Source organism: Anser cygnoides, chromosome Z (assembly GCF_040182565.1).
Source record: "Anser cygnoides isolate HZ-2024a breed goose chromosome Z, Taihu_goose_T2T_genome, whole genome shotgun sequence".
Classification (NCBI taxonomy): Eukaryota; Metazoa; Chordata; class Aves; order Anseriformes; family Anatidae; genus Anser; species Anser cygnoides.
In genome coordinates, this window is record NC_089912.1 from 63,433,333 (window position 1) to 63,457,183 (window position 23,851).

Consider the following 23,851-nt stretch of genomic DNA (forward strand, 5'->3'; position numbering starts at 1 on the left):
ATGCCAGAGCATGGTGCCTTGCTGCTGGCTGTGCCTGGCTGCTGGCTGTGCCAAGCCTCACTTCTGCATGTTTGTCCCATGCTTCGGCAGAAGGGAGTGGGTTTGTTCAAATATCGTGTGGCAGGGTTGAAGGGGCAGTTTCCATGAGGCCATTTTGGGGCAGCAAGCCTTAGGGCAGACCAGCTCAGTTTTAGGGAACTGATCATCCACAGCCCTGGTGCACAGAACTAGGAAGAAAGTGTCCAGGGACTCACAGCTCATGGGTGACAATGGGCAGTAGCCAATGCGGCCCCCCTGTGCTTTACCCATGGATGCATTTAGGAGCAGGGACACTGGGGTCTTCACCTGCCTGTATTTCCCCCGGCGCTCTTTCTCGTGTCCTTCAGCACAGCTGTGCATTGGCACTGAGCTGCTAGGGCAGCCCAAGCCGTCCTGTGCCTCAGTTTCCCTTCTCCGCAAAAGCAAAGTTCCCATCCCCAGCAGAGGTGCTGGTGGAACTGAAGTGGTTTGGTCTGGATGCTGCAATACTTGCATGCTCCCTAACACCTTTCATCCCCTTAAAGCCCTTTTCCCTCCCCCTGCACCCAGCGCTGCCCCTTGCCTAGTGCTATAGCACCCCCACACTCCACACCAGGATTCAGGATCAAAAACGAGGCAGGCCAACAACTCATGGGCTTTTCCTTTTATTTAACAAATTCAGAGAAAAATAAAAAGTATAAAAAAAAGACAGGAAAGAAGCAGCTAACACCCGTAATTTTTGCACTGAGCAGATCTAGCAGCAAATACCTGAGCACAGCGCGAGCACTGCTCTTGCAACCCTGCCCAGGCAGCAGCACCAGGCAGGCTTTGACCACAGTGGCAGGCTTGGGGACTGAGAAGGAGGGCGATGTCCCTGACAAGGGCAGGGACCCTCCACCATTCCCATCCTGTGAGTAAGGCCCTGGCCAAGCGGACACCAGAGTTATGCCACAGCAGCCAGCGGTGCCAGGCTGGGACAAACCTTTGCCCGTCTGCCATGGATGCTGGCACTGGCTCCGCTTCCACCTGGGCAGGGAAGGGCAGGAAGGGGAAAGCTGCAGGGCAGTCAGGGCTTGAGAGAGGAACCGCATCAGCTGTCCTGTTCCCTGAGGACCTCACGGGACCGACATGGTGGTGAAGAACATCCCTATCCCTCCCCTCCATCCCTGCACAGTCCCATCCCCGCAGGCCTTCCCAGGGATGCAGAAGGGCTCAGGCTCAAGGCTGATGATGGAAACCAAGGGAACAGACTGGTGCTCAGAGGAAGGCTGGGATCCCCAAAACTCATCTCACAGATCAGTCCATCAAACCAGCTTCCTGGCTGCAAGGGTGGTGGAGATGCCAAGCACCCTTGGAGCAGAGGCTCTGGTCCAGTAGCCCCCGGCTCAGCCTGACGCAGGTTTTTCAGTCACACTGGTGGCAGAGGTGAGAAAAGAGAGCAGCAGGGCTGTGACGAGACCCATGCACTGATACGAGTCCCAAGGAGGGTTGGACCCATGCCCTGTAGTAGGAGGTGGAAGCAAGTTGGCTTCATGAGCTTCAGATTCACAGCTGAGAGCTGGCCCTGCTCCAGGTGCTGGGGCTGGCCATGGGCTTCTTCAGAGCCTAATTGCCTTTATTTGGGACCTGGGGAAATGAAAAACCCAGCTGGAATGAGTGTGGTCCTGGGGCAGGAGCTCCCTGGAACCCCTTCCCTGAGGTCAGGGTGGTCACTGGGGCCACATGAGCAGAGCCACTTGTGGATGAGGGCTTGCAGAGCACCCTCCAACCCCATCGCAAGCCCTCCCCATGGAGGCGCACAAGTCGCCAACTCCGAGCTCACAGAGCAGAAGAAGGAGGTCAATGCTCCCAGCACCCTTTTCTGTGGCATCCGTCGGTCCCATTTGGTCTGGGAACATCCCTCTTGGTGGCAGGTTCAAGCCGTCCCCAGGCTGCCCCCATTCCCCAGAACCCGCGCCGAGCACGGGCCAGCTCCTACCTTCCTGGCAGAGCCGTTGTCCAGCTTCTCTCGGAGGCGAACCGCCCACGGGGCTTCGAGCGGGGCACAGAGGCGCTTGCCCCTCACGGTGATGAACCTGCCAGGCCCACGGGGGGAAAGACAGGAGCTGCTGAGCAGGATGTCCTGGGGATGCTTCAGCACAGCCCGAGCTCTCACACTGCCTCCCTCACCACCCTCCTCCACCTCCTCCTTGCGATGACATTCAGCCCTGTTTTTCCCTGGTTTTAACCTCCCAGCAGATTTGTCCTGCTCTGTCTGAGCCTCAGATCTCCTCCACCTTCCCTCCTCTTCCACGTCTCCCCCTGTTTCCCAAATGCAGCTCGCCCTCCCTGCTCTGCCTCCCTCCCTGCCCCGCCGCGCGCTCCATCCCTTGCCCATCACAATGGCCCTTACACGTTGGCAGGGATTTCACAGCCGTCCTGCACCAGCTGTATCTGGTATCTCTGCACTATCCGCCGCGGGATGGGATTATCGCTCGTCCGCAGGCAGCAGTCCAGGACGTTGTTGCCGCCGTGCACTGCAGGAGGAAAGGGACACGTGGGTTGAGGTTGCTCCTGGGCTCCATGGGATGGTGCCCGCACTGGCAGCGTGCCGAGCCGTGCCCTGGCACGCAGTCCTGCCCACACAGGCAGGCACAACCTTGGCTGGCCCCGCTCCCAGGTGCTGGCAGCCCTTTGCCTCCTTCACATCTCAGAAAAGAGGAGAAAAGCAGCAGGATGGGGAGTGGGCAACCCTTCTGCATGCCTGGGTCCCTCCCGCATCCCTGGGGTGAGCACTGGCCAGGGGACACCTGCTGGCTTCAGCGTGCTGCCATCGAGACTCTGGAGATACCATTCCCGAGGGTCTGGGCGTGTCTTTGGCTGTATTTGCTGAAACAGTCATTGTTTTGGCAGCTGCACGTGCCCCAGCCCACCCCACGCTGATCAGTAGGGTGGCAGCTGCACCTCGCTGCCAGCCTCCAAATAAATGCACCAAAGTGGTGCCTTCCCCTCTGGTGCCAGGGATGCTCCCCTGGTGCAGTGGGGGCTGCTCAGACAGGGGAAGATGGAAGTGGAAGCAAGCTGATCCCAGCCCGGTGTGCACAGGCTGGGCTAGGGCACTGGGAGGCAGGAGTGCTCCACAGCCTGTCCCCAGCACAGATTTCCAGCCCCTGCAGGCTCCTTCCTGGACTTTGGTCAGGACAGAGTCTCTCTGGGACAGGTTACAAGCAGAGGACTCAGGAGAGCTGCCATTGAGCCCCAGCGATGTGTCCCTCTAAAACTCTGCTCGAAATGCAAAAGCAGGCAAGAAAACAGATCCTAGGCCTTCCACAAGCAAGGCACCCTGAGAGATTCCCTCTTACCATCCAGGATACATCCCAGCAGCAGGAGACCGAGGCAGAGAAGAAGCAGCCGCTGCATTGTGTCGCTGAGTCTGGCAGAGGATGGGCTGGAGGCAGCGGTGCTCTGGGCAGGAGAGGTGAGCTCTGCACTGCTTCCCTGAGCTCTGGTGCTGGGGCTCCTCGCTGCCTATTTATCCTTCTGGCCCGTGGCTTTCACTTTCTTTTGGAGTAGAGGGGTGGGAAGTCATAACAAGCCTTGCCACAGGCAGGATTTTGATCTTTGAGCAGTTCCCGAATATACTGTCAGCTTTCCCTGAAGCCAGCTGCTCTGCATCCCCGAAGCCAAACACCCTTCTGTCCTCCCCACTGCTGGCTCCCAGGGCATGGGGGCTGCTGGTCAGGACCCTCACCCTGCAAAAACACCCTGTGGCCCTGGGAAAGCACTTGTGGGGTTTCATCCTTTGCATTTACCAGTTCATCCTCCACAGCCTCTCTGGGACATCCAGAGATATTGCATAGGCTCAAGCCAGTGATGCTGAGGGAGACAACTTGCCTCCACTCCATTCTTGGGGTGTATATCAGTAATAGGGTGATGCCTGGCTCCCCCTAAGCCCCCCAACCTGGTTGCAGGAGCCTGGCTGTCCCCTTTCCCGTCTCCATTGCCAGAGAGCCAGGTATATCCAAAACCTTGGTGCCCCTGTGCAGTGCTGGTGGATGGAGGGCAGCCAAGTCGGCGTGCTCTGCCCTGAGGCTGAGCTGAGATGCCGAAGGACAGCATAGCTTCCAGGCATCCCAGCAAACAGTTTTATGGCCAAAAACAGCAATAGAGTTTTCTGGCAACAGGTTTTATTGGTACACGAGCAGAAATCCCCCAGGGAGACTGTGTGTGCTGCTCAAGGTGCCAGCAGCTCACCGGATGCGTGGGCATCGCAACAAGCAAAGATCGCGCGCCCGCTGAAAACCTTCAGAGCAGAGCGGGGACAGGGGCTGTTCCTCCTCGAGGTCACCACTGGGCCAGTGCCAGCACCATGGTGTTATCCCTCAGACAGCCTGCTCCAGCCCTGGCATGTGGCATGGGGGATGCCACAGCTCCTGCCATGCCACCAGCCAAGGTTTCTCATCCTGCACAGGCACTTGGTGCCACCTTGTGCATGGGGCTGATGTCCTCCATCAGGAGAGCGCTGCCTCCAGCTGTGCCCACACCCAGCACCGTGCCGGAGGGGACAGGCAAGAGCTGGCAGGCAGGAAGAGCAATGCAAACAGGATGTGCCAGCTTAGCTGCGGTCCCGCTTGCTTTCAGCACTCACAAACTCTTTTTATCGCAGAGAAATTTTGGCTGGCAGAAGAGGGACTCAGGCAGTGTGGGGGTGCAGGCTGATGCTGGGACCCAGTCTTCACTTGATCCCCAAAGAAACCCCACAGCAGGGAGAGTGATGGCCCCTGGCTTACATCAGACCTGCAGGAGTAGCATGGGATGTTGGGGGGTCCCCTCCTGGGGGGAGGCACTGCGGGGGTCCCATGGCAAAGGGCTGGCCACAGGCAGAAGGGAGGATGTGAGAGCTGGGAGTCCAGATGGGTTAACTCCTGCACTGCCCCCAGCAGCCCCCCAGCCCTTGAGGGAGGTGGAGGCTCTGCCTCTCCCCGCGCGTTGTCTGGGTGCCAAGGGGGCGAAAGCATGGCTGTTTGAGTCACCCCCGCTCCCCAGGAGGTACATGGGACAGTGAGGAAAGGGGCTTTCCACGTTGTGAAAGGGGGATGTGACCTCCACCGGGGTCAGTGGGATTTCTAAGAAGAGCATGGTCATCTACAAAATGCGTCCCTGTGAGAGGCAGGGTGGTCACCCCATTCCCCTGTGGTGCAACTTGGGAAGAGGGGAGGACATGGTGTGTGCTGAGCCACCCAAGCCTCATCCAGCACCAGGCACCGCAGGCAGCTGCATCATCCCCCAGTACTCACTCCTGCAGAAGGCTGGATAAAGCAGTTGTTAATTTAAGTACAAACTGTGCATGAGGGGAAGGGGGCCCTTCGCAGGAAATCCAACCCATCGACATGCCAACAGGCCGTGTGAGCATCGCCTGCATCCCTGGGCTCTGCTTGGGCAGCACTGAGCCTGCTGCAGCCCTCCCCAAGCCCCCCTGGGCTCTCCATGGGGTGCCTTGTGGTGCTCTGCTTCCCACCTCCAAGCCGTGGAGCTGGGAAGGGCAAAGGGGGAATTCCAGCTTATTCCAGGCACAGACAGTCCCTGGGGCAGGATCTGGCCTGGCTGCATTCACCACATTGGGAAATACTGGGCCAGCATCACAGCTGTTTCAATTTCCCTGTCTCTGCTGCAGCAGTCCAGCATGGGAGAGGCTCCCACGTTACTTCCATCGCATCCCAGTCCTGCGGTGGCACGGGGACTGTGGCCACAGCCAGCACACAGGGCCCTGCTGGATCTCCTCCAGCCGAGGGAACCTTGCCAAGGTGATTAAATGGAATTAAGGAAAAACCAATGAACAATGCTGCCTTTGGCTAGAAGACAGCAAAGATGGACCTGAGGGCTTGGTTAAGAGGGATGCCCAAGGTGCCGCGCCTGCAGTGCTGGAGCCCATCTGTCCCTAACACTCGTTGCCTTCAGCATCATTGATGTTGAGGTCAAGTGAATGAGGTGCATCACTGAGGAGGAGGACCCCTCAGCTGGGTCCTGCTCAACCTCCACAGGGCAGCACCCATCTCCGGAAAAAAGGGTTGGGAGGAGGCTCTGGGCTGGGGACCTGCAGGACCTGAATGGACCTGGGAGTGTGGGAGTCCCCATCACCCAGCAGCTGCTCCTCCACCTCCATGCTGCTCTCAAGACCCTGGCAGATCCCAGAAGAGCATCTTGGCTGGAGATACTGGCTCTCCATGCCTGCATGTCTCATTTAATAACTCAAACCCATAGCCCTCTCCCATCCCTATCTAAGAGGAGAACAAGGTCCAGATGCAATCACTGTCCCACAGGGTGCATGTTCTGATGATGAGGTTTTGGGAGACCACAGCCCCTTTAGCATGCTGCTCCCATTTCTTGGGTCTGGAGGGACAGACCCTGTGCCAGTGTCCCCAGCTGAGCATCGCTGGAGCTCAGCCCAGCATCCCAGCCCAGCACGCTGCTGCGCTGCCAGGGCAAGCGCGGAGCTCCGTCTGCACCGGGTAAGTGCTGAGCTCATTATCTGGCCCGGGTTCAGGACTTCCCTTCTTTTGGCTGCGGCGTGTGGTTTCTCTCTTGCTTGGCTACTTTCTGCCTGTCACCTAATCCTTTCTGCTCTGGGGTGGCCGCGTTCCCTGAAAGCCCACCCAGACCATCACCGTTCCTTTTGCATGGAGCACCCTCGGAGACGCTCCCCGATGCCATCACGCCCCACCGTGCATCACAGCAGTGCCTCCATCACCCTCCTCACCCATCACAGGGCCCCACCACCTCTTGCACCTTATTTTCCCTAAAAGCACTGCTCTGCAGTGAGGCTGGTGTGCAGATGCCCATGTGCGTGCAGGCAGGTGGCACATGGGGGCTGCGTTTGTGCATCTGTGTCTGTGCTCACGTGTGCCTTGATGCCTGGGTGTCCGTGCCCAAGCACAGCTCTTCCACAAACCCTGCTTTTAGGGTAAATTGTTACAGAGCACCCACGTGGCCATAGCTTTTAACCCATCTTAGCCCAACACCCATCTCACGCTTGAGGGAAGAAAAGCCCCCGCAGTGCTTATATTTGCAGCCGCAGGGAAAACAGGCTGCGCTTCACGTGCTGGCATGCTCCAGCCGTTTCCTGATGCTTTGCCCTTTGTGGTTGCAGACCTATTTGGCTGAGCCTCCTTTCCGGGGGTTTTTCACCACAATTTCACAATCCCTTGACGCCACCAGCACAACAGCCACCCCTGCAGAAGCCCGGGCCAGTCCCGCAGCTCCCAGGCCAGAGCAGAGCCTCATCAGTAACTCCTTTACTGCAGCCAGGAGCACTGCTTAGACCAAAAGCCAAGACCAGGGGGGCGATCTGTGGGGCAGGAGAGCAACCCCTCCACTGAGGACCCACCCACCCGACCCCTGCAGCTCTTCCCAAAGCACATCAAGAGAGGCAAAAGGACTGGTTTTGGGTTTAAAGGATATATTTTATTGCCTTATATCCTGCCTGAAGCCCGGACAGCCGCGCACTGTCGCGACACGGAGACAGCTTGGTGCCCGGGGCCAGTGTCGAGTTCTTCACAGTTTCTTTACACAGTCTTAAAAAGAATACACCTTAATGCCTGCCCGATAAAGCAATCAAGCCAGATAATCGTGCTCAATAGAAGCACTAAGCCATGAGCTATCCCCAGCCAGAACGCTGCATTTGCTGATATTGCTAAGCCCCACAAATCCAATTATTGCAATTATACAACTTAATAGAGCTTTACTGACCAAAGTCCATGTCTGAAATATCTGCTAGCAAATAACACTGCAGCTGTGGCAGAGCCCTTCCATTGCTCCTCGGCACACCGGAGGGGTCTGCAAGCACAGGGAGGTGCCATTTCCCTGGGACCTTTCCATGCCCCCCCTTGCAGCCTCGCCTGTCAGCGCACACAGGGCAGTGATTTCTTATTTTACTAAGGATTTGAGATAGAGCTGCTCTCAAGCAACTGCAGCGTGTCTGTAATGAATCTTGCAAATTCTTCTATTCCCCCACCTGTGCACAATTTTCACCATGCAAGCTTTTCATCTGGGAGAATAAACTGTGAGAGAGTTGCTTCCTGAAAGCAAAGCGCTTGGCTTACTAATGTCTGAATCTCTGAACACAGCAAAACCAAGTGCAGATAAAGTGGTAAAATTGCACTGAAATGAAAAGCTTGCTCTGATTTCACTGCAATTTTATACAAAAAAAAAAAAAATCAAAACGTTTTCAAAAAGCCTGTCTTCCTACAAACTACACTGCAACAGCTGTAAAAGCGGCACAGTGGCACCGTGCAGCCCCCCTCTGCTGCTCAGCCCCACAAGTGGCCGTGGGAGGCAGCACCCAGCCAGCAGCCCGCGAGCAGCGGGACGTGGGACCCGCCTGGCGCCCCGCAGCCCTGCAAGCTAAAAAGGAGCAAACAGGCCGGAGGGGAGGGAACCGTAGCCATTGTAGCCATTTGGTAAGAAAAATAAAAGCGATCTTCCAGACAAGCCAGCCTGCAGCATAAAGGGTGCTCTGTGAAGCACGAGGAGCCAGAATTAGGGCCCTCTGGGTGAGACCGAATGAAAGCAGAGTCTTTAATATAAATACAAATGTACAAAACACCAAAACAAAGCTGCCATCCCACCGGGCGCCCTGCAGAAAGCCCCGCAACCGTGGCAAAGCTGCCCACCTCCATGGGCCACACTCAGCTGGGGTGGCTGTGGGCGAGCGAGGAGCTGGTGTCCCCCACCACCGGCAGCATCCAGCCGGTGTGGGGGTACCTGCGGTGGGGAGGGGGCCGTGGGGAAGGGCAAAGCCCCCCCAGCCACCCCCTCCTCACCCCCCTGGGGCCAGCGGGCAGGCGTGCTGTGGATGTCCATTGCCAGGCGATCGGTCGTTGGTGGGGAAGGCGTCCGTCCTGGGGGAGAGGATGGCAAGGAAGGGGTGGTGAGGGTCTCAGCAGGAGCAAAGTGGCTGGGGGAGCCATGCATGATGTGCCCTGCACATCCCCAAGCATGTCTCTGAGAGCCCCCCCAGCTGCCCGAGGGGATGGATTGGGATGGGGGACAGCATGGTGTTCCCACCGCCCCGTGTCCCCCCAGCCCTTCTCTTACCTCTCCAGGCCTGGCTTAGACCTGCTTCCGCTTCTGCCGCTTGGATCTGCCCTGGGGCTTCTGAGGGGGGTTCTTCTGCTTGTCCTCCAGGCTCCGGATCAGCTTCTGGACGGCGGGGTTGGTGAGAGAGGAGCAGATTTTCTTCTCCTTCTTAGTGGTGAACCTGGGGGGCCGGGCAGAGAGGTTTGCTGCGGGGTTGTGCAGGGATGTGGGGAGCACACAGGGAGGGACGGAGAGCTTGGGAGAAGCTGAACCACGCCGGGTGGCCCCGGTTGCACCAGGGTACTCACACAACGGCGCGCAGCAGGCATCCCGACTCGGGGCCCTGGATCCTGTAGGACTTCACCCAGGCTCTGGGGAAGGTCTTCTTGCTGGTCTTCAGGCAGCAGTCTGAGGCCACATTGTCAACACCTGCAGAAAGGAGGGGATGTGGGATTTCGGACCCTCGCAGAGCCAGGGCACCTTCCCAGCCCGGGGAAGCGCAGCACAACGGGCTGAGGGCGTGGGATTGCTCGGTGTCGTTTGGGGGAAGGATGCTGTGGTGGTTTCATGCTGACGGGCAGCTGAGCTCCACCACGCCGCTCTCTCACTTCCCCTCCTCAAAAGAACAGGGGGAGAGAACAAGATGAAAGAAAGCTCATGGGCTGAGATAAGGACACGGAGAGCCCTCCCAGGTACCATCACAGGGAAAACAGACTCAGCCTACAGTAAATTAATGTAATTTACCGCCTGTTGCTGTACAGAGCAGTGAGAACTAAAAGCAAATTAAAACACTGCGCCTCCATTCACTCTCTTCTACCTCCTCCTCCCGAGCAGCACAGGGCAGCAAAGTGAGGGTGGGAGCTCTGCACCCCGGTGCCCTGCCACAGGGACATGGATTTCACCCCTGTGCAGCTGGATGGGGAAACCGAGGCAGGGACGGGCTCCTTGCGAGGGGCTGGACCTCAACCTCCTGCCTGTGCCCTAAAGCTCAGGGAGCTGCCACCCCACCGGCCGGCTCCAAAGCCCAAACACCCCACCCGTGTTGCGCCACCCATGGGTCCAGCACCCTGCACGGAGCCCAGGGGGCTCGAACCCCTGCGCCCCCCTCACCTTCAGCCGGGAGGAGCAGGAGGGCAGCAGCCAGCAGGAGCAGCGGCAGGAGGATGCGCAGAGCCATGGCGGGGTGCCGCGCTGCAGGATGTTTGGGAGCAGGGTGCACACTGCTGTCCCGCTCTTCAGCTGCTCCTATTTATCTCCGGACACTTTGCTTTCATTTTCGGCCCCCCCCTGGCAGGCTGCCCACCAGCCGGCCGGAGGCTGGGTGATGGAGGGGAGGGAGGGGGGAGGTTTCCTGTAAGGAGCGAGCCCCGCTTTGCAGATATGTCTTGTCTTGTCCCCAGCTGCCCAGCACGGAGCGGGGTGCCAGGCGGGGGGCATGCCGGAGACGCAGCCCCCACCATGTCCAGATGTGTCTGTGGGCTCCTGTTTCCTCCCCAGCCTCACAACATGCCGCCACAAGCTCCCAGCTGCTGCTGTTTGCCTGTTTGCTCCCCAGGCAGGGACCCTGGCGGGTGGCCAAGCCATCCAGGAAAGCAAGGAGTGAATTTTGTTACTTCCCCACCCTGCGCTCTGCTCCCGAGCCAAGTCACCCATGCGGGTGAGAAGGTGACCCTGCATTCCTGCCCCCAAGCCCCCAGGGGCTCCTCAAATTTCTGAGCACGTCTGTAGGGCTGGGGTGTACAGGGGCTGAGCTGCAAATGGGGCTGGGGGAGACAGCACAGCCCACTCCCCTTTTGTAAGTGTGAAAACCCAGGGTGTCTGCACACTCCCTTTGCCAGCACTGATACCGGATTGTGGGGAGCTGAGGATGAGCAGGGACTGCAACCAGCTGGAGGAAGGGGCTGCTGGGCTCCTCCTGAGGTCCAACACAGGCAAAATGCAAAGCCCCGTGGGTGGCACGGGGTGAGCCCTGCAGCAGCACAGGCTGGGCACAGCTGGCAAGAAGTGGGTCTGGGGGAGCTGAGTTGCAAGGGCGAAGGCAACCCTAAAAGCATCTCCTGCTCTCAGCAGGGGATGGCCAGAGACCCCCACAGCTTCACACCATCTCCAGGCCATGGACTGGAAGACACCAAAGATGAAGATCTCACGGCCTAGGATGGAGATTTCACAATCACTATGGGCAACCTGTTCCAATGCTCTAGATGTTCTCATGTTGAAAACATTTTCCCCACTATTTGATCGGAATTTCCCTGGGTTCATCCTGTGCTGCTGCATCATGCCCTGTCCCAGGGTCTCTCTGAGGAGAGTTGAGTCCTGGCATCTCTCCAGCTCTCCCCAGACAGCCTCCACCAGCAAGGAGCCCCCTTCATCTCCCCAGTCCTGGCTGCAGCATCCTACTGCCCTCGTCTTGGGCTGCTGCTCCTGCAGCCCCAGGACTTTTTGCCAGTTGCTGGTAAGGACTCTCAGAAGCAGCTATAGAGGGAAATGAGTAACCTAGGGGGAGAAAAAAGTCCCAATTTCTGCAGAAAGCAGAGCAGTGATAAGATGCCTGGGCTTTCACCCCCTCGTCGGGGAGGGGGCAATGGGCTGTGGGCAGCAGCAAGTTGCCTGTGGATGCATCCCTGCTAGTGTGGGTCCCTATGTGCATCCCTCCAACCCCAAAGCATTGGTGGCTTCGGGGCAGGGTGAGAAAAAGAGCTCTTACAGCATTCCCAGCCCTCACCCTACGACCTCTGCAGGCAGCAGTGCCCAGGCACTGAGCACCTGGGTGAACCCCCCAGCCTTGGCATGGCTGGGACAGCCAGAGCATCTCCTGTCCCACTGCAGGTCTGTGTGCTGGAGAAACCAGGGGATCACTGCTCCCTTCACCCCAGCCCTGGCCACCCACCCCAGTCAACCTGGTCCTGGAGTGCACGCGGTACAAAGGCAAGTGATGTGGAGGGAGGGGGAGAGAGGCCACCAGTTGTACCCAGCACAAACCAGTCAGGCCCAGGAGAGCTCTGCAACCCAGCACAGAGCCCCGCTACCTTCTTTGCCCAGTCCCAGCCCCGGCTGCAGCAGCAGACTCCTGGAAAGTCCCTGGCTTTCTGCGTGTTTTCAAGACACTGCAGCAGCATCCTCTGGCTGGAGGCCAGCCCCAAACACGGTCCGAGCTGCTGAGGAAGGTCAGGGCACGTGTTCTCTTTGCAAGCATCAGTTTTGGCAAGTTTCTGGTCACTGCAATTTGCATCCCAAAGAAAACAGCAGGCTGAGCAGACCCTCCCTCCAGTCGCTGCAGGGAAGGAGGTTTGGAGGGGCACAAGCTCAGGGCAGGGGTACCCAGCAGCATGCTCTGGCCATGGGCAGGGGCTGGGCAAGCCCACAGAGGCCACAGGTACCTGCACGGCCCATGGAGGGTCTGTGCACTTCTCCTCTCCTGCATCCATCCTCCCAGAGCCCCCCAGTTCACCCTGTCCTCCCCAGGTGCCCTGCTCTGTCACCTTTCCCCCCAGCCAAGAGAGAAAGCAGGGAGCTTCTGGCAGTGAGAGTGGGATAAGCATCCATCTGCAGGAGGTCATGAGGCAGACCTAACTTTTGGGAGACAGAGGAGCTGCCAGGTGTGGGGGGACAGAGACGAGGCCCTAAAAAGGGCTCTCCAACACCAGCAGCCTCCAGCAGCCTCTCTGCTCTGCCCTGGCCAGGCACAATTTCTGGCATGTACCCACTTACACCCATTTCTCACCAGCTTGGGCTCCTGCAGCCACCAGAGCTCAGAGGTGCAGGATGGAGACAGGCAGAGGGAAGGGGCTGCAAACAGTCAGGGTGCCCCTCTCTGATGTCCCAGACACTGGGACCCCCCCACCCCGGCTCTCCATTCCCCCCAAGCTTGGGCAGCTCCCTCCCTTCACGTGTCCCAGACTGCAGAAAGAGGGGAGAGGGTCCTAGGCAGAGACCCACCTTGTGTGCAAAAACAGTGGGACTGTACTGAGGGCAACCTTGCTTGTGACACTTTCCCAGGCACTGAAACCAATCCGGGAGCTTGCAGAGCCTCACTCAAGCCTCCATCCCAAATGCTTCCTGTGTTGGCACCCCACACCCCAGCACCAGAGCCTGGAGTTTGCTTATGAATTGCTTCCCTGGCTTGCAGCAGGGTCTGCTCCTCGGCGTGCTCGGAGCCGGCAGCAGAGGCTCCTCGGGCGCGCACACAGGCAGAGGGCATCCAGGGGATCCATCCCGGGGGTGGGAATTTCCAAATCCTTCTGGACGCGGCGTCCAAGTTAAAGTCACTGCTAACAGGAACGGGGTCGCTCGGCTCCGCTCAGCCCGCTGACCAGCAAATTCCTTCCTGCAGAGGCCCCCGATTCCCAGGAGCGAGCCACTGAGACACCTCACAGAGCCCGCAGCCTGGAAAGCCCCCGCCGCTGGGAAGGGGAGCGGGCTGCCTGTCAACCACACCGTGCCGAAATGCCATGTAACGCGGCGGTCCTCAGGAAGTGGGAAAGAATTGCTGGAAGCCCGCGGCACACGCGCCGGCTGCCTCCCTGTCCCCAGCGTGTGGCAGGGCTGATGGGAAGAGAGGGTGAGCACTTTGTGCTGGGAAGGGCACCCCAGGATCCCCCTCCCCGCACACCAGAGCCATCGGGCTTTGACATCCTTAGCATCCTTATGTTTGACCCCCGTGTACCCCAGGCGCTCTGACCCCAAGGAAATGTTTTTTACCCAGCCGGGTGTGGATGTAAGGGGTTAACCCTTCCGTTGCTTGCACACCCACAGAGGTGCTCGGAGGCTTTTGGGGCAGCGCTGGCTCTCTGCTGAAAAATGTGCCGGGGGTGAAATGCTGAGAGGGAGCTGAGCCGGTCCCGCAGCACAGCACGATGTCCTCTTTCTCCAGCATCGCCTGCGTGGTGTGCAGCACTGCTCGTAGCACTCCCCCTGACCCAAAAGCAAGGGGCTGTGCTGTCTCTGCCTTTTGCCCCCTCCCCAGGGGAAGCAGGTGAGCAGGGGCGCTCAGCTCTCACCCTCCGGGCTCAGGCTGTTGTGAGCTTGCATGTTTGTGACTACTGGACCAGCAAATTCGGTGCCTGCTGGAAGGGGAGGTGCTGGTTCCTCCATGGCAGGATGAAAACCTCCATGCAGTGGCCGAGGTTCCCGCTGTAAAAGGGGGCACAGTGAGATGCTCCTGCTCTCGGCAGAGATGCTAGGCCAGAAAGAAGTGGGTGCTTCAGGGAGGAGCGTGCCAATTGGAATCTGCATAACCCTCCAAAATCAGGGTCCCTCTCAGCTGGTCCCCAGCCCTTCCACCGAGCTCAGGCCCAGCTCCTCTCCCAGCATGGAGCGCGGCGATCCTCCATCCAGAAACCCCGCAGTTCTCCTTGCAGTGGAGTAAAAATGGAGTGGAAACTGCTGGCGCCGGCCCAGCCCCTTGCTGAAAATGGAGAGGTAACAAGTCATAAATCCCCCAGGCAAGGCACCAGGTATCTGCCAGCCAAGCCAGGCAGTCAGCAAGGCTGCCTCCAGGTTTGAGTTGGGCTCTGTCCGAGCAGGGACACTCGTATGGGCACACTCGGCTCAAAGGCACAGTCCCAGCCCGGCCCGCCTAGCGTGTGAATTCAGAGAGATTTAGGAAGCTGCTGGGAAATGAGACGGCTGAGTGTTGTCGGAAAGGAAACCGCTCCTTCTCCATTTCACGGCTCTGTGCCGAGGGATGTGGGACTCTGTGCTTGAAAACAGGCAGGGCCGTGCTGCAGACGCCCAAGCATCCGCCAGGCAGCCCCGCTCTGCCCCGCGCCCCTGGCACCCACCCGGCCCCAAAGATCTTGCCTGGAGGGGCCGGATCCAGCGCCCACAGCAGACAGGAGCTGGCACCCGTGGCAAGCTCAGCAGGAGGGGAGAGACAGAGATAGAGAAATTGAAGACAGCCAAAGGGAAACGAAGCACAACATTGTGAAGGCTCAGGAGGGTTCGCAGAGTGTGTTAGAGCAGCGTGTGAGCTGGGAACTGGATGTGCTTCAGCCGGGAGTGGAAAACGCTCTGCTCCCATTTCAGCCCCAAACAGGGAAGAAGCAACCCAACGCCCTGGCAGCGGTGGAAAATACAAGTGCCTGGGGATGGAGAGAGAGCCAAGAGACAGGAGGTGAAGCCCAGCAGGGTGAGGAGCTGCCAGGCACTGGCGCCAGGCACAGGCTGGTGGAGGGGCAGCTCCGCGGGCCATCAGCCGGAGCCTGCAGTGGAGGGGTCTGAGTAGTGGCCGAGCACTTCCCAGCAGCTGTATAGAGAGGAAACAGCTGCTGGACGGGGAAGGAAATGGTCAGGGGGGCTCAGGGAGCTCCACTCCACAATGCACAGGCCTCACCCTGCCCGGATACAATTAAACAATAGGAAGAGGTTATGAGCTCCATCTCCAAACACGACCGGTCGTTAGCAGCGGTACAGGGCAGAGCGCTGGAGCTGTCGGAGGCCCGCAGTAGCTGACTCTGTAGTGAGGGCAATGCTTGAAGGCACAAGGGGTGACCTGAGAGTGGTTCTGGCAGCCAGGAGCAATGCAGGAGGGACACTCTGCTCCACCAAAATGACCCGCATGAGGCAGAGCAACCTCCTTGCAGGCACACGCAGAGCTGCGGTTAACCCAGATGCACCAAAGACCTCGGGAGATGGGATGGGACATTCGGCCTGGTCCCCAAACTGGTCTCCAAAGGAGGCCAAGGGTAAGCATGGGGTGAGCAGTGCTTGGAGCCCGGGTTCTGCTTGAGATGCTCCAGCCGGCCGGCAAGCGTCTGAGCCCTTTGGTTCATAGGGTGAGCAGTGTTTGGAGCCGGGGCTCTGCTTGAGATGCTGCAGCCGGCCAGCAAGCGTCTGAGCCCTTTGGTTCAGCGGGTGGCTGCAGGTGGTGTGCGATGGGCTGGGAGCAGCGAGGGGCTGGAAATTCCCTTTGGGGCTGGGGATCAGGCGAGGCGTCTGCTTGCAGCGTGGGAGCAGCAGGGAAGAGCTGCAGGGGCAGCGCCGGGAGACCTCCCAGCAGCGTCCGCCTGCCAAAACCCCTCAGACCCTGCTCCACTCCACTCTGGGAAAGTCATCCACTGCCTTGCACCTGGGAAGAGCCAGCCTGCCCCCCAGGCTGAAAGGCAGTAGTTAGGGAGTTTTGTTTCAGCAGACTTGGAGGACAGGAGCAATGGGTATGCTCATCCTGTCCGACCACAGGCCAGGAGCCATCATTGACTGAGCCCACTGTCGTGATCAATCAAGGCAAGCATCCTTCTGTAAGCACAGCTCAGATAGCTCCGCTGTCTATCAAAACATCTAATCTCAATAGTTCCAGCAGCCAAAATACTCTGTACTTACAGAATGCATGGCTGGCACAAACACCAGGGAATCACAGACTGGGCACTGGAGGTGACGCTTGCCTGTGTATACACTCATCAGCAGACCGCTGCTTACACCATCTGTTCTGGAGTCAGCTTTTCAGAAGAAAAATGGACAAGGTTTTGAGGAAAAGATGAGGAGTTACAGCGTTTTTAAAAGAGCCTGATATGGTGTAACCTAGACAGAGCCTCCCTTTATGGCACTGGGGAAGTTTTAACAGGTGCCTGTAATGGAGCAGGAGGCTGGTGTGCAGCCTTCACAAGCATCCAAGCACTTTGTTCTCCATCAAATTTACCCCATAGCTGTGCTTGTCAGGCACAAACTGCAGGGCCGAAAAAGAGACCAGGGACCAGCAAGCAGTTCTCCACCACTGTGTTTGGCCATGGCCCACAGTCTATTCTCCCCACAGTGAATGCAGTGATGAGCTCTCCCTTGTTTACAGCATCCAGTTTCCATGAAGAATCGCTCATGAAATGACACCTTCTACCCAATATATCATAGGGCAATCCCACAGTAGGCAGGAGGGACCCTCAGTCTTTCCAGACACACAGAGCTGGAGGTGGTGTGGAGACTGTGGAGTATTTCCAAAGTCCCCAGCAAGCCCCAGGCTGCTGTGGTGATGCCACTAGATTAGAGCTCAGGACCCAAATTTCCATGCTCCCTCTCTGCTTCCAAACTGTGTGAGCTTCTTCACGAAACTGAGTTGTCCTGGAAGAAGGATCTTATCCAGAAAGCAGCGATGAAGCTGACATCTCTTCTGGAGAAGAGTCCAAATCCTTCCTTTCTGACCTGGGGAGTTGAACGAGCAATTTGCCTTGGCCCACCTGGCACTTCCCACAGCCCAGAGTTTCTCTGTCCCGAAGGGCTGGTGTGTTTCATCTCCATCCTCGTGATGTCTCCAAAGCTTTGGCAGGCGGATGCTGCCGGGAGGTCTCCCAGCGCTGCCCCTGCAGCTCTTCCCTGCTGCTCCCACGCTGCAAGCAGACGCCTCGCCTGATCCCCAGCCCCAAAGGGAATTTCCAGCCCCTCGCTGCTCCCAGCCCATTGCGCACCGCCTGCAGCCACCCGCTGAACCAAAGGGCTCAGACGCTTGCTGGCCGGCTGGAGCATCTCAAGCAGAGCCCCACTTCCAAATATTATTTTCCGTGTGCTCTGGTGGGTGCCCCTTCCCACTTCTCTTCCCTTAGAGACCAGTTCAAAGTAGCTTAGGAGGCCCTTTCTCCTTTGCAGGGAGTGATGGAGACAGCAAGATGGTTTTAGCACAGCCAGGGTTGTTGCAGCACGTAGACACCAGATAGAGTAGCATCCATGAGCACTCAAAGAAGATCTGCCTCTGGTTTTCGTGCTGCTGGATGTCTCTGCAGACACCAGGGAGCCTTGCAGTGCGTGCTCTATACAGGTTCAGCTCCATGCTGTAGGACCCAGGGGTCCCATCCCTGTTTCCCTCACTGGGTCCTGTCCCAGCGCCTTGCAGCAGAGCAGACCCCGCATGTCGCAGATGTCTGGAGGAGCTCAGGGCTGCCAAGATGAGATTCAGACCAGATTGTGCCCCCTGTAGCCCAACAGTAATCGACTGTGGTTGCAATCAGGAAGGGGATTTTGCACCCCCAGGAAGACCACAAGGGCCATGGCCCTAATTCCCATCTGTCCAGGGCTCTGCTCCAGTCCCGAAGGTCTCTGTGAGAGTTGCCAGTATTGCAAAACAACAGCCTTGCTGGAGGGAGAGGGGGAAGATGTTTGAGCCAGCAGCGAAGGACTGTGTGCCATTCCAGTGCCAAAACCTCTGTGGATGCTCCTGCTCTCTTTGTCTTTGCCGTCTGCTTGCACCCCTGAGGGGAGCAGGACCACTGGGGTCTCTGAGCAGCATCTCTATTTTCTCTTCCAAGCAATAAGACCCTGCCAGCCCCACAGCTGCCCCTGCCAGAGCGGTGGCAGTGTCCCCCGCCTGCCCCTGCTCCCTCCGCAGTGACCCCGAGGTTGTGTCCCCCCGACCGGCTGGCACACCCTGTGCCGTGGCAGCACCAGCACGCACACAGAGTGGGCTGAGAAGGCTTGGGATGAGGGTCTGGAGATCAACACAGAGGCTGGGAAATGTGTTTACAACAGAAAACGCGCACAAAATCTCTCTGAAAGGGGAGGCTGGAACAGCCGGGGTGGACGGCCGACCTGGTGTCTGCATGGTTCCAGCTTCTCATGTAAGTCATCTCAGCTCGGGGAACACCCCCCTCCCATCATAAGCTTTGGCTTTGTTATGCAGGATGATTTAATAGGTCTTCTGGAACCTGTTGAAGTTTGCTGTTGCTCGTGTGTCACTGGGAATGAAGAGATTAACTCCAGGCTGCTGAGCCCGAGCTCTGTGTCCAGCCAGGATCACACACAGCCACTTTGGCTACAGCACTGCAAAGATAAGGATAACTCTCCAAACATCCAAGCAGCTCTTGGAGGTCAAGCTGCCCTTCATTCCCACTTGATGTTATCTGCCTTGGGAGCTCCTTAGTCTAATAGAGAATACGGGAAAAAATACTATCCTGTTTAAAAACTTTCTATTACTAGAGATGTGCTACAGCTTGAGGATGTGTTAGTGACTAAGTGTTCCCCCAGACACGTGCACCATCTTTCTGATCCACCCCTATACCCCTGTCAAATATTGGCATAACAATTTCTTCTAAATCTTTTGGAAATTCCCGCTGTCTTGAGACTTGGCTGCCGCGTGGGTTCAGCACGCTTTGCTGGAATAGGCATTTTAAATATACTAAAGTGAACCAAGCAGGATATCAGAAGAGCTCTCCTGGGGTGGGTGCAGTCCTTAGGAGATTGTAGACCCAGAGCTCCCTTCGAGGACTTCCCTGTAACAATATGCAGCGTCCATCCACTCTCTGCTGCCCACAGGCTTCATCTGTGTGCTCAGGAGGATCTGTGGCCGCTGGCCGCCCTGCAGCAGAGGTTTCCAGATTGTCTTCCTCTGCATGGTTGTCACTGTTCCCAAACCCATCAGGAGCTCTCTGGTGCCCTCACAGGTGCAATGGGAGATTCATCTCTAAGCACCTTGAAGAAGTGCAAGCCCTGGACACGAACAGTTCCTTGTCCATGAGAGGTCCCAGCAAGATGGCCCTAAGCTGCCTGGGAAGAGCTGGGTGCAGAAAGCTATATCTGGGGACCTGCAGCCTGGGCCGCAGTGAGCCTGGGAAGACTGGGTGGATCAGCAGCATCCCTCATGGGTCTCCATGCAGGCACCAATGCCTCCCTGCCACCAGAGCCATCTCACGGTTGTCTGTGGTCTGCACAGGGCTAAGACTGAACAGCCCAGTGGTTTCTCCAGCCTTGAACTCCAAACAGCATAAGCAGAGGCCCAGAGGAACGAGAAACGAGGGAAGATGCAGCACCCATGCCTTCTTTCATCCACGTGGCATAGCCAGGATATGCACACCGTAAGCTGCTACCCAGGCCTGCACCTTTCTCCCACTCAGAGGATATCCCCCTAAAAAGCTGACCTTCCAGTCTCTCAGCACTAAATTCAATTTCTGGGAAGCTTTGGATTTCACATGTGTTTGTCCCACTTCCCAGGCTCCCCAGCTGCCCAGCTGTTCCTTTCCATTTGAGCTAATCACAGAGATTAAGGCAAAGACCCAGCCTGGAAGGTTTGCAAACAGTTCCAGCCTGTTTCTGCAAGCAGCTCTTGTTGTCAGCACTCCTGCACAAAAACACAAGAGCTAGCAAACCTGTGGCATCCATGCAGGGAATTCCCAGGAAAGGCTCAGTGCTAACCCAGCCATTTCTAGCCACCAGCTTAGGGATGCTGCGAGCCCCAGGGCCGCTGGACACAGGTCCCTCAAGGGGGAAGCTAAGGGGGGCGGTGAGGGTAGAAAAAAGATACCTGGAGCTGTTGGAGAGGAGACTGACCTCTGTGATGCTTCTCAGCAGACAGCCTGGATCTCATTGTCTCCTGTGTCCACAGAAAGCCTGCAGAGCCAGGCTGAGGGGCCAGCCTGGGCAGAGAGGAGCCCCAGGCTGTCCCCATCAAAGCCCTGTGTCCTCGTGTTGTCCCTCGCAACCCTATGGCTGCAGGCAGTAGATGCTGGCTGGAGCTGTACACGAGCAGATTGACTCCAGATTTTGTATCCTTCGATCTCTCATGGCTGGGAGACTCCAGGCCAACATGACAAATAAGCCAGATAAGCCACCCTGTGTCTGTCCAGCTGTGTGCTGAGGTTTCCGCAGCCACCCACTGAGCAAGCCGCTGTCCCTGTCAAAGTAAACAGGTCGTCCTCCCTCTGCTAACAAGCTCGAGGAATCGCTTTGAACCCCCAGCCCATTTGCAGCCCCGTATAAAGCAAGCAGCTTGCAGCTGGCTGCACTAGGAAAGAAGGGGGCCCTGGCTGACTGCAGTGTGTGATGGACATTTGACAAACATGACCCTTCCCAGCAGTTCAGCACCAAGTCCCAGGGGATGGGGGCTGAGAGGGAGCTGAGAGGAAAGCCAGATGCTCCCCTAAAAGGGAAGCATCGTGGCCAAAATGTGCTGTTTGGTGGTGGGGAAGGTCCCCCAGTATTACTGCTTTTGAGGCAGGGAAGACATTTTCTCGGACAGTTTACCTGCAAGAACATGTCAGGGGCTGAAACACACTGCCATGATTCTCATGTGATTTGGGGACACGCGGTGGCTCCCACCAGACATACCAGCATTGGGGCAGGAGCAGAGCAGAGCACACAGACAATTTCCCTGGCAGTGCACACACTGCCCAGCCCCAGGTGCATTGCATGGAGGGGTCTGTCCCCCTTTCCTTCCCTTCCCTTCCCTGCAACCAGCCCCCTCATTCTCCCCACGGCCAGCACAACACAAGCTGGAGAGATTTACTGGCAGGCTCAAATGGCTGCAGGCATTTGGCAACACTGGCAGCCACACCAGAAACTCATCTCCTGCCAGCACACAGTTTTGAAGGCAATGGGCAATGCTTACACTGCTGCAAAGCTCAAAGCTCAGGCTAAAGACGTCTGGATTTTGGCAGGGCGCAGGGTGAGTAGGGCCAGAGATAGCTGTGGGAGCAGGGATCTGAATGACCTGGGTGCGGGGGCCTGCTGGCTGTCCCGTCTGCAGCATCCCGCTAGAGAAGATCCCATCCATCCCTTTCTCGGCACGGCGGGCCATTCCCAGGGCGAAGCCTTCCAGGCACGACAGCCTCGAGCTTTTGCTGATAAGACAAACAGGACAGCTTGTCCTCAAAATCTAAGGACAGTTAAAGCAGAACGATTGCTCAGACTTACAGAGGAGAGATTTTGAAGCAAATAAACAGCTTAATTAATTTTACTGAGGAGTACAAGCGGAGAAAGAAATAGGAAAAGTATTTTCAAATTTCCTTTTTTTTTTTTTGGGGGGGGGGGGAGTGGGGGATGTGGAAGCAGGGAATGAGCATGTTCCTGAAAAGCAGGTGGGGGAAAAGCAGGGGCTTTCCAGCCAGAGGAGCTGCCAGGGGAGCACTGGAAGCCCAGCAGAGACCAGGGGACCCCAGGGTCCTGCAGCACCGACAGTGTCCTTGTCATCAACCGTGACGAAAGGGGGAGTGTTTCTCATTAGTCAGGAGGTCAAAAGCATCCCAGAAAATCACAGAGCCATAACCAGATAGAGAAACATTTTGGGTGACTGTCGATGCATGAGCATTAAGGGAAGATAAAAGGAGCAAGGGGAAAGCACATATAGCCAATTTCTCAACTTTGTGAGATAGCAGCAGCCACTGCTGAGCAGAGGGAAACTGCAGTCATGTTCCAGCTTGTTCCTTCCCTTCTGGTTTCTCCCAAGCTGCAGCCACAGGTCTCTTGGCACCTCCACCACAAAACCAGGGGCTGTGTATTGCTTCAGAAAATTCTCTTACGTTGGCACCTCCTGATTTATTACCGCAGAGGCACTGGAGTGGCTGCATCCTCCTGGAGCACCACTCAGGCTGCAGTGACATTGCCAGAACGTCACCGCATGCGCTGATAAATAGCACAGACACTTCCTCGTGTGCTTTTGAGATAGACCAGCCAGAGGCAAACTAAACGCACAGGGGTGGGGTGGGAGGAAGGGACTGTCCCTGAGGGCCGGGGGATATGGTGGTGCTGGCTAGGAGTGAGAGTGCTCCTCTCTGCCAGCTGGCCAAGGCACTTGGTGGCCTTCCCATGCACGTTTGTCAGCTCATCCAGACCCGGCAGCATCCCCCTCCTCACTGCCTTCCCTGTGGGCTCTTGGCCACACCAGCCCGAATCATTTACAAATGCTTTCCAAACAGCTCCATTAATTTCCCCTTTCCTTTGGAGCTAGCAGAAGAGCACGTTGGGATGAGTCTGAATCTAGAAGGAAATGCTCAGATTAAACTTTATGTCTTGTATCAGTGTGTCCGACTCCCCAGGCTGTTTGGTCCCACTCTCCTTCACCAGCTCCAAGAGCCCTGTGGCTCAGGTAGGCCCTTGCCATGACCAGCTTGCCTCCAGGCTCAGACCAGGCACCAGCAGTCATTTTCCCCAGCCCCCTTTCCCCTCCCTCTTTCAGGCTCCGTTTGGCCAAAACCATTTTCAGCTACTGATTTCCCCTGCTTCCTCATACTCCTTTCACAGTATTACAAATCCATCCAGCCTGGGAAGACCCTCAGGAAATCTCTAGTCCTATCTTCTGCCCAAAACAGTAGCAGTAGTGTCATCAAACCAGGTTGCTCAGGACTTTGTGTATCTGGGTCTTGAAAACCTCCAAGGTCAGAGATCACATAATCTCTCTGGGTCCCTCTCCTGGTGGGTGACTGTCCCCATGGCGAAAACTTCCCCAGGTTTTAAGCTAGACCACTTTTTCCTCCTCCTGTTGTGCACCTCCATTAAAAGTCTGGCTCCATCTTCTCAGTAATCTCCCCGTAAGTGTTGGGGTCCCCTCAAAGCCATCCCTTCTCGAGGCAGGACAAGCGTAGCTCCTCATATACACGACATTAGCTCCAGCACCCACTATCTCAGTGGCATCCACTGAACTCTCTCCTACTTATTCAATGTCTCTCCTGTGGGAGCCCAAACCTAGATGCAGCACCCAGCTGTGGTATAATGAGTGCTGAGAAAAGGAGGATGATCACCCCCCAAGGTTGAAAGGAAAGAGCTGAGACCTTCTGCCTTTTAGCAATCCAAACACATTGCCAAAGCTATTGCTCAGACCAGCCTGAAATGAGGATCCAACAGCTCCTGTGTGCCCTCAATTTCTGGACGACGCCCAGATCAGCACCACCCCCTTCGTTCTGCTTTGCCCCGAAACTGCTAGGACAGAGAGGTGGAGGAGGCCTTTTCCAGACCACAGATCCAGAAAACAAACAGGTTCCCCAGCTCCTTGGATGTCTATAGGAATGGAGCAGCTACAAGGTGCATTTTCCACAGATTCCCAGAGCCTACAGCCAGAGGGAGCCATCGGATCAGCTTTTCACACCACCCTGTGTAA

General features: G+C 57.2%; 2 protein-coding genes across 2 annotated transcripts; both read right to left on the minus strand.

Annotated features, from left to right (window-relative positions):
- Positions 1–667: 667 nt before the first annotated feature.
- LOC106048595 (C-C motif chemokine 19) lies at positions 668–3,530 on the minus strand. The gene is made up of 4 exons (XM_013200610.3): positions 3,360–3,530; positions 2,411–2,534; positions 1,997–2,093; positions 668–1,644 (listed from the first exon to the last, which is right to left on the minus strand). The coding sequence occupies exons 1-4, from the start codon at positions 3,415–3,417 to the stop codon at positions 1,624–1,626; spliced, it is 300 nt and encodes a 99-aa protein (XP_013056064.3). The 5' UTR covers positions 3,418–3,530; the 3' UTR covers positions 668–1,623.
- A 3,906-nt stretch (positions 3,531–7,436) lies between these two features.
- On the minus strand, positions 7,437–10,337 carry LOC106048600 (C-C motif chemokine 21a-like). Its single transcript, XM_013200616.3, has 4 exons — positions 10,183–10,337; positions 9,381–9,501; positions 9,091–9,253; positions 7,437–8,894 (listed from the first exon to the last, which is right to left on the minus strand). Exons 1-3 carry the CDS (start codon positions 10,247–10,249, stop codon positions 9,106–9,108), a joined length of 336 nt encoding a protein of 111 aa, XP_013056070.1. The 5' UTR covers positions 10,250–10,337; the 3' UTR covers positions 7,437–8,894; positions 9,091–9,105.
- Between the last annotated feature and the right edge of the window lie 13,514 nt (positions 10,338–23,851).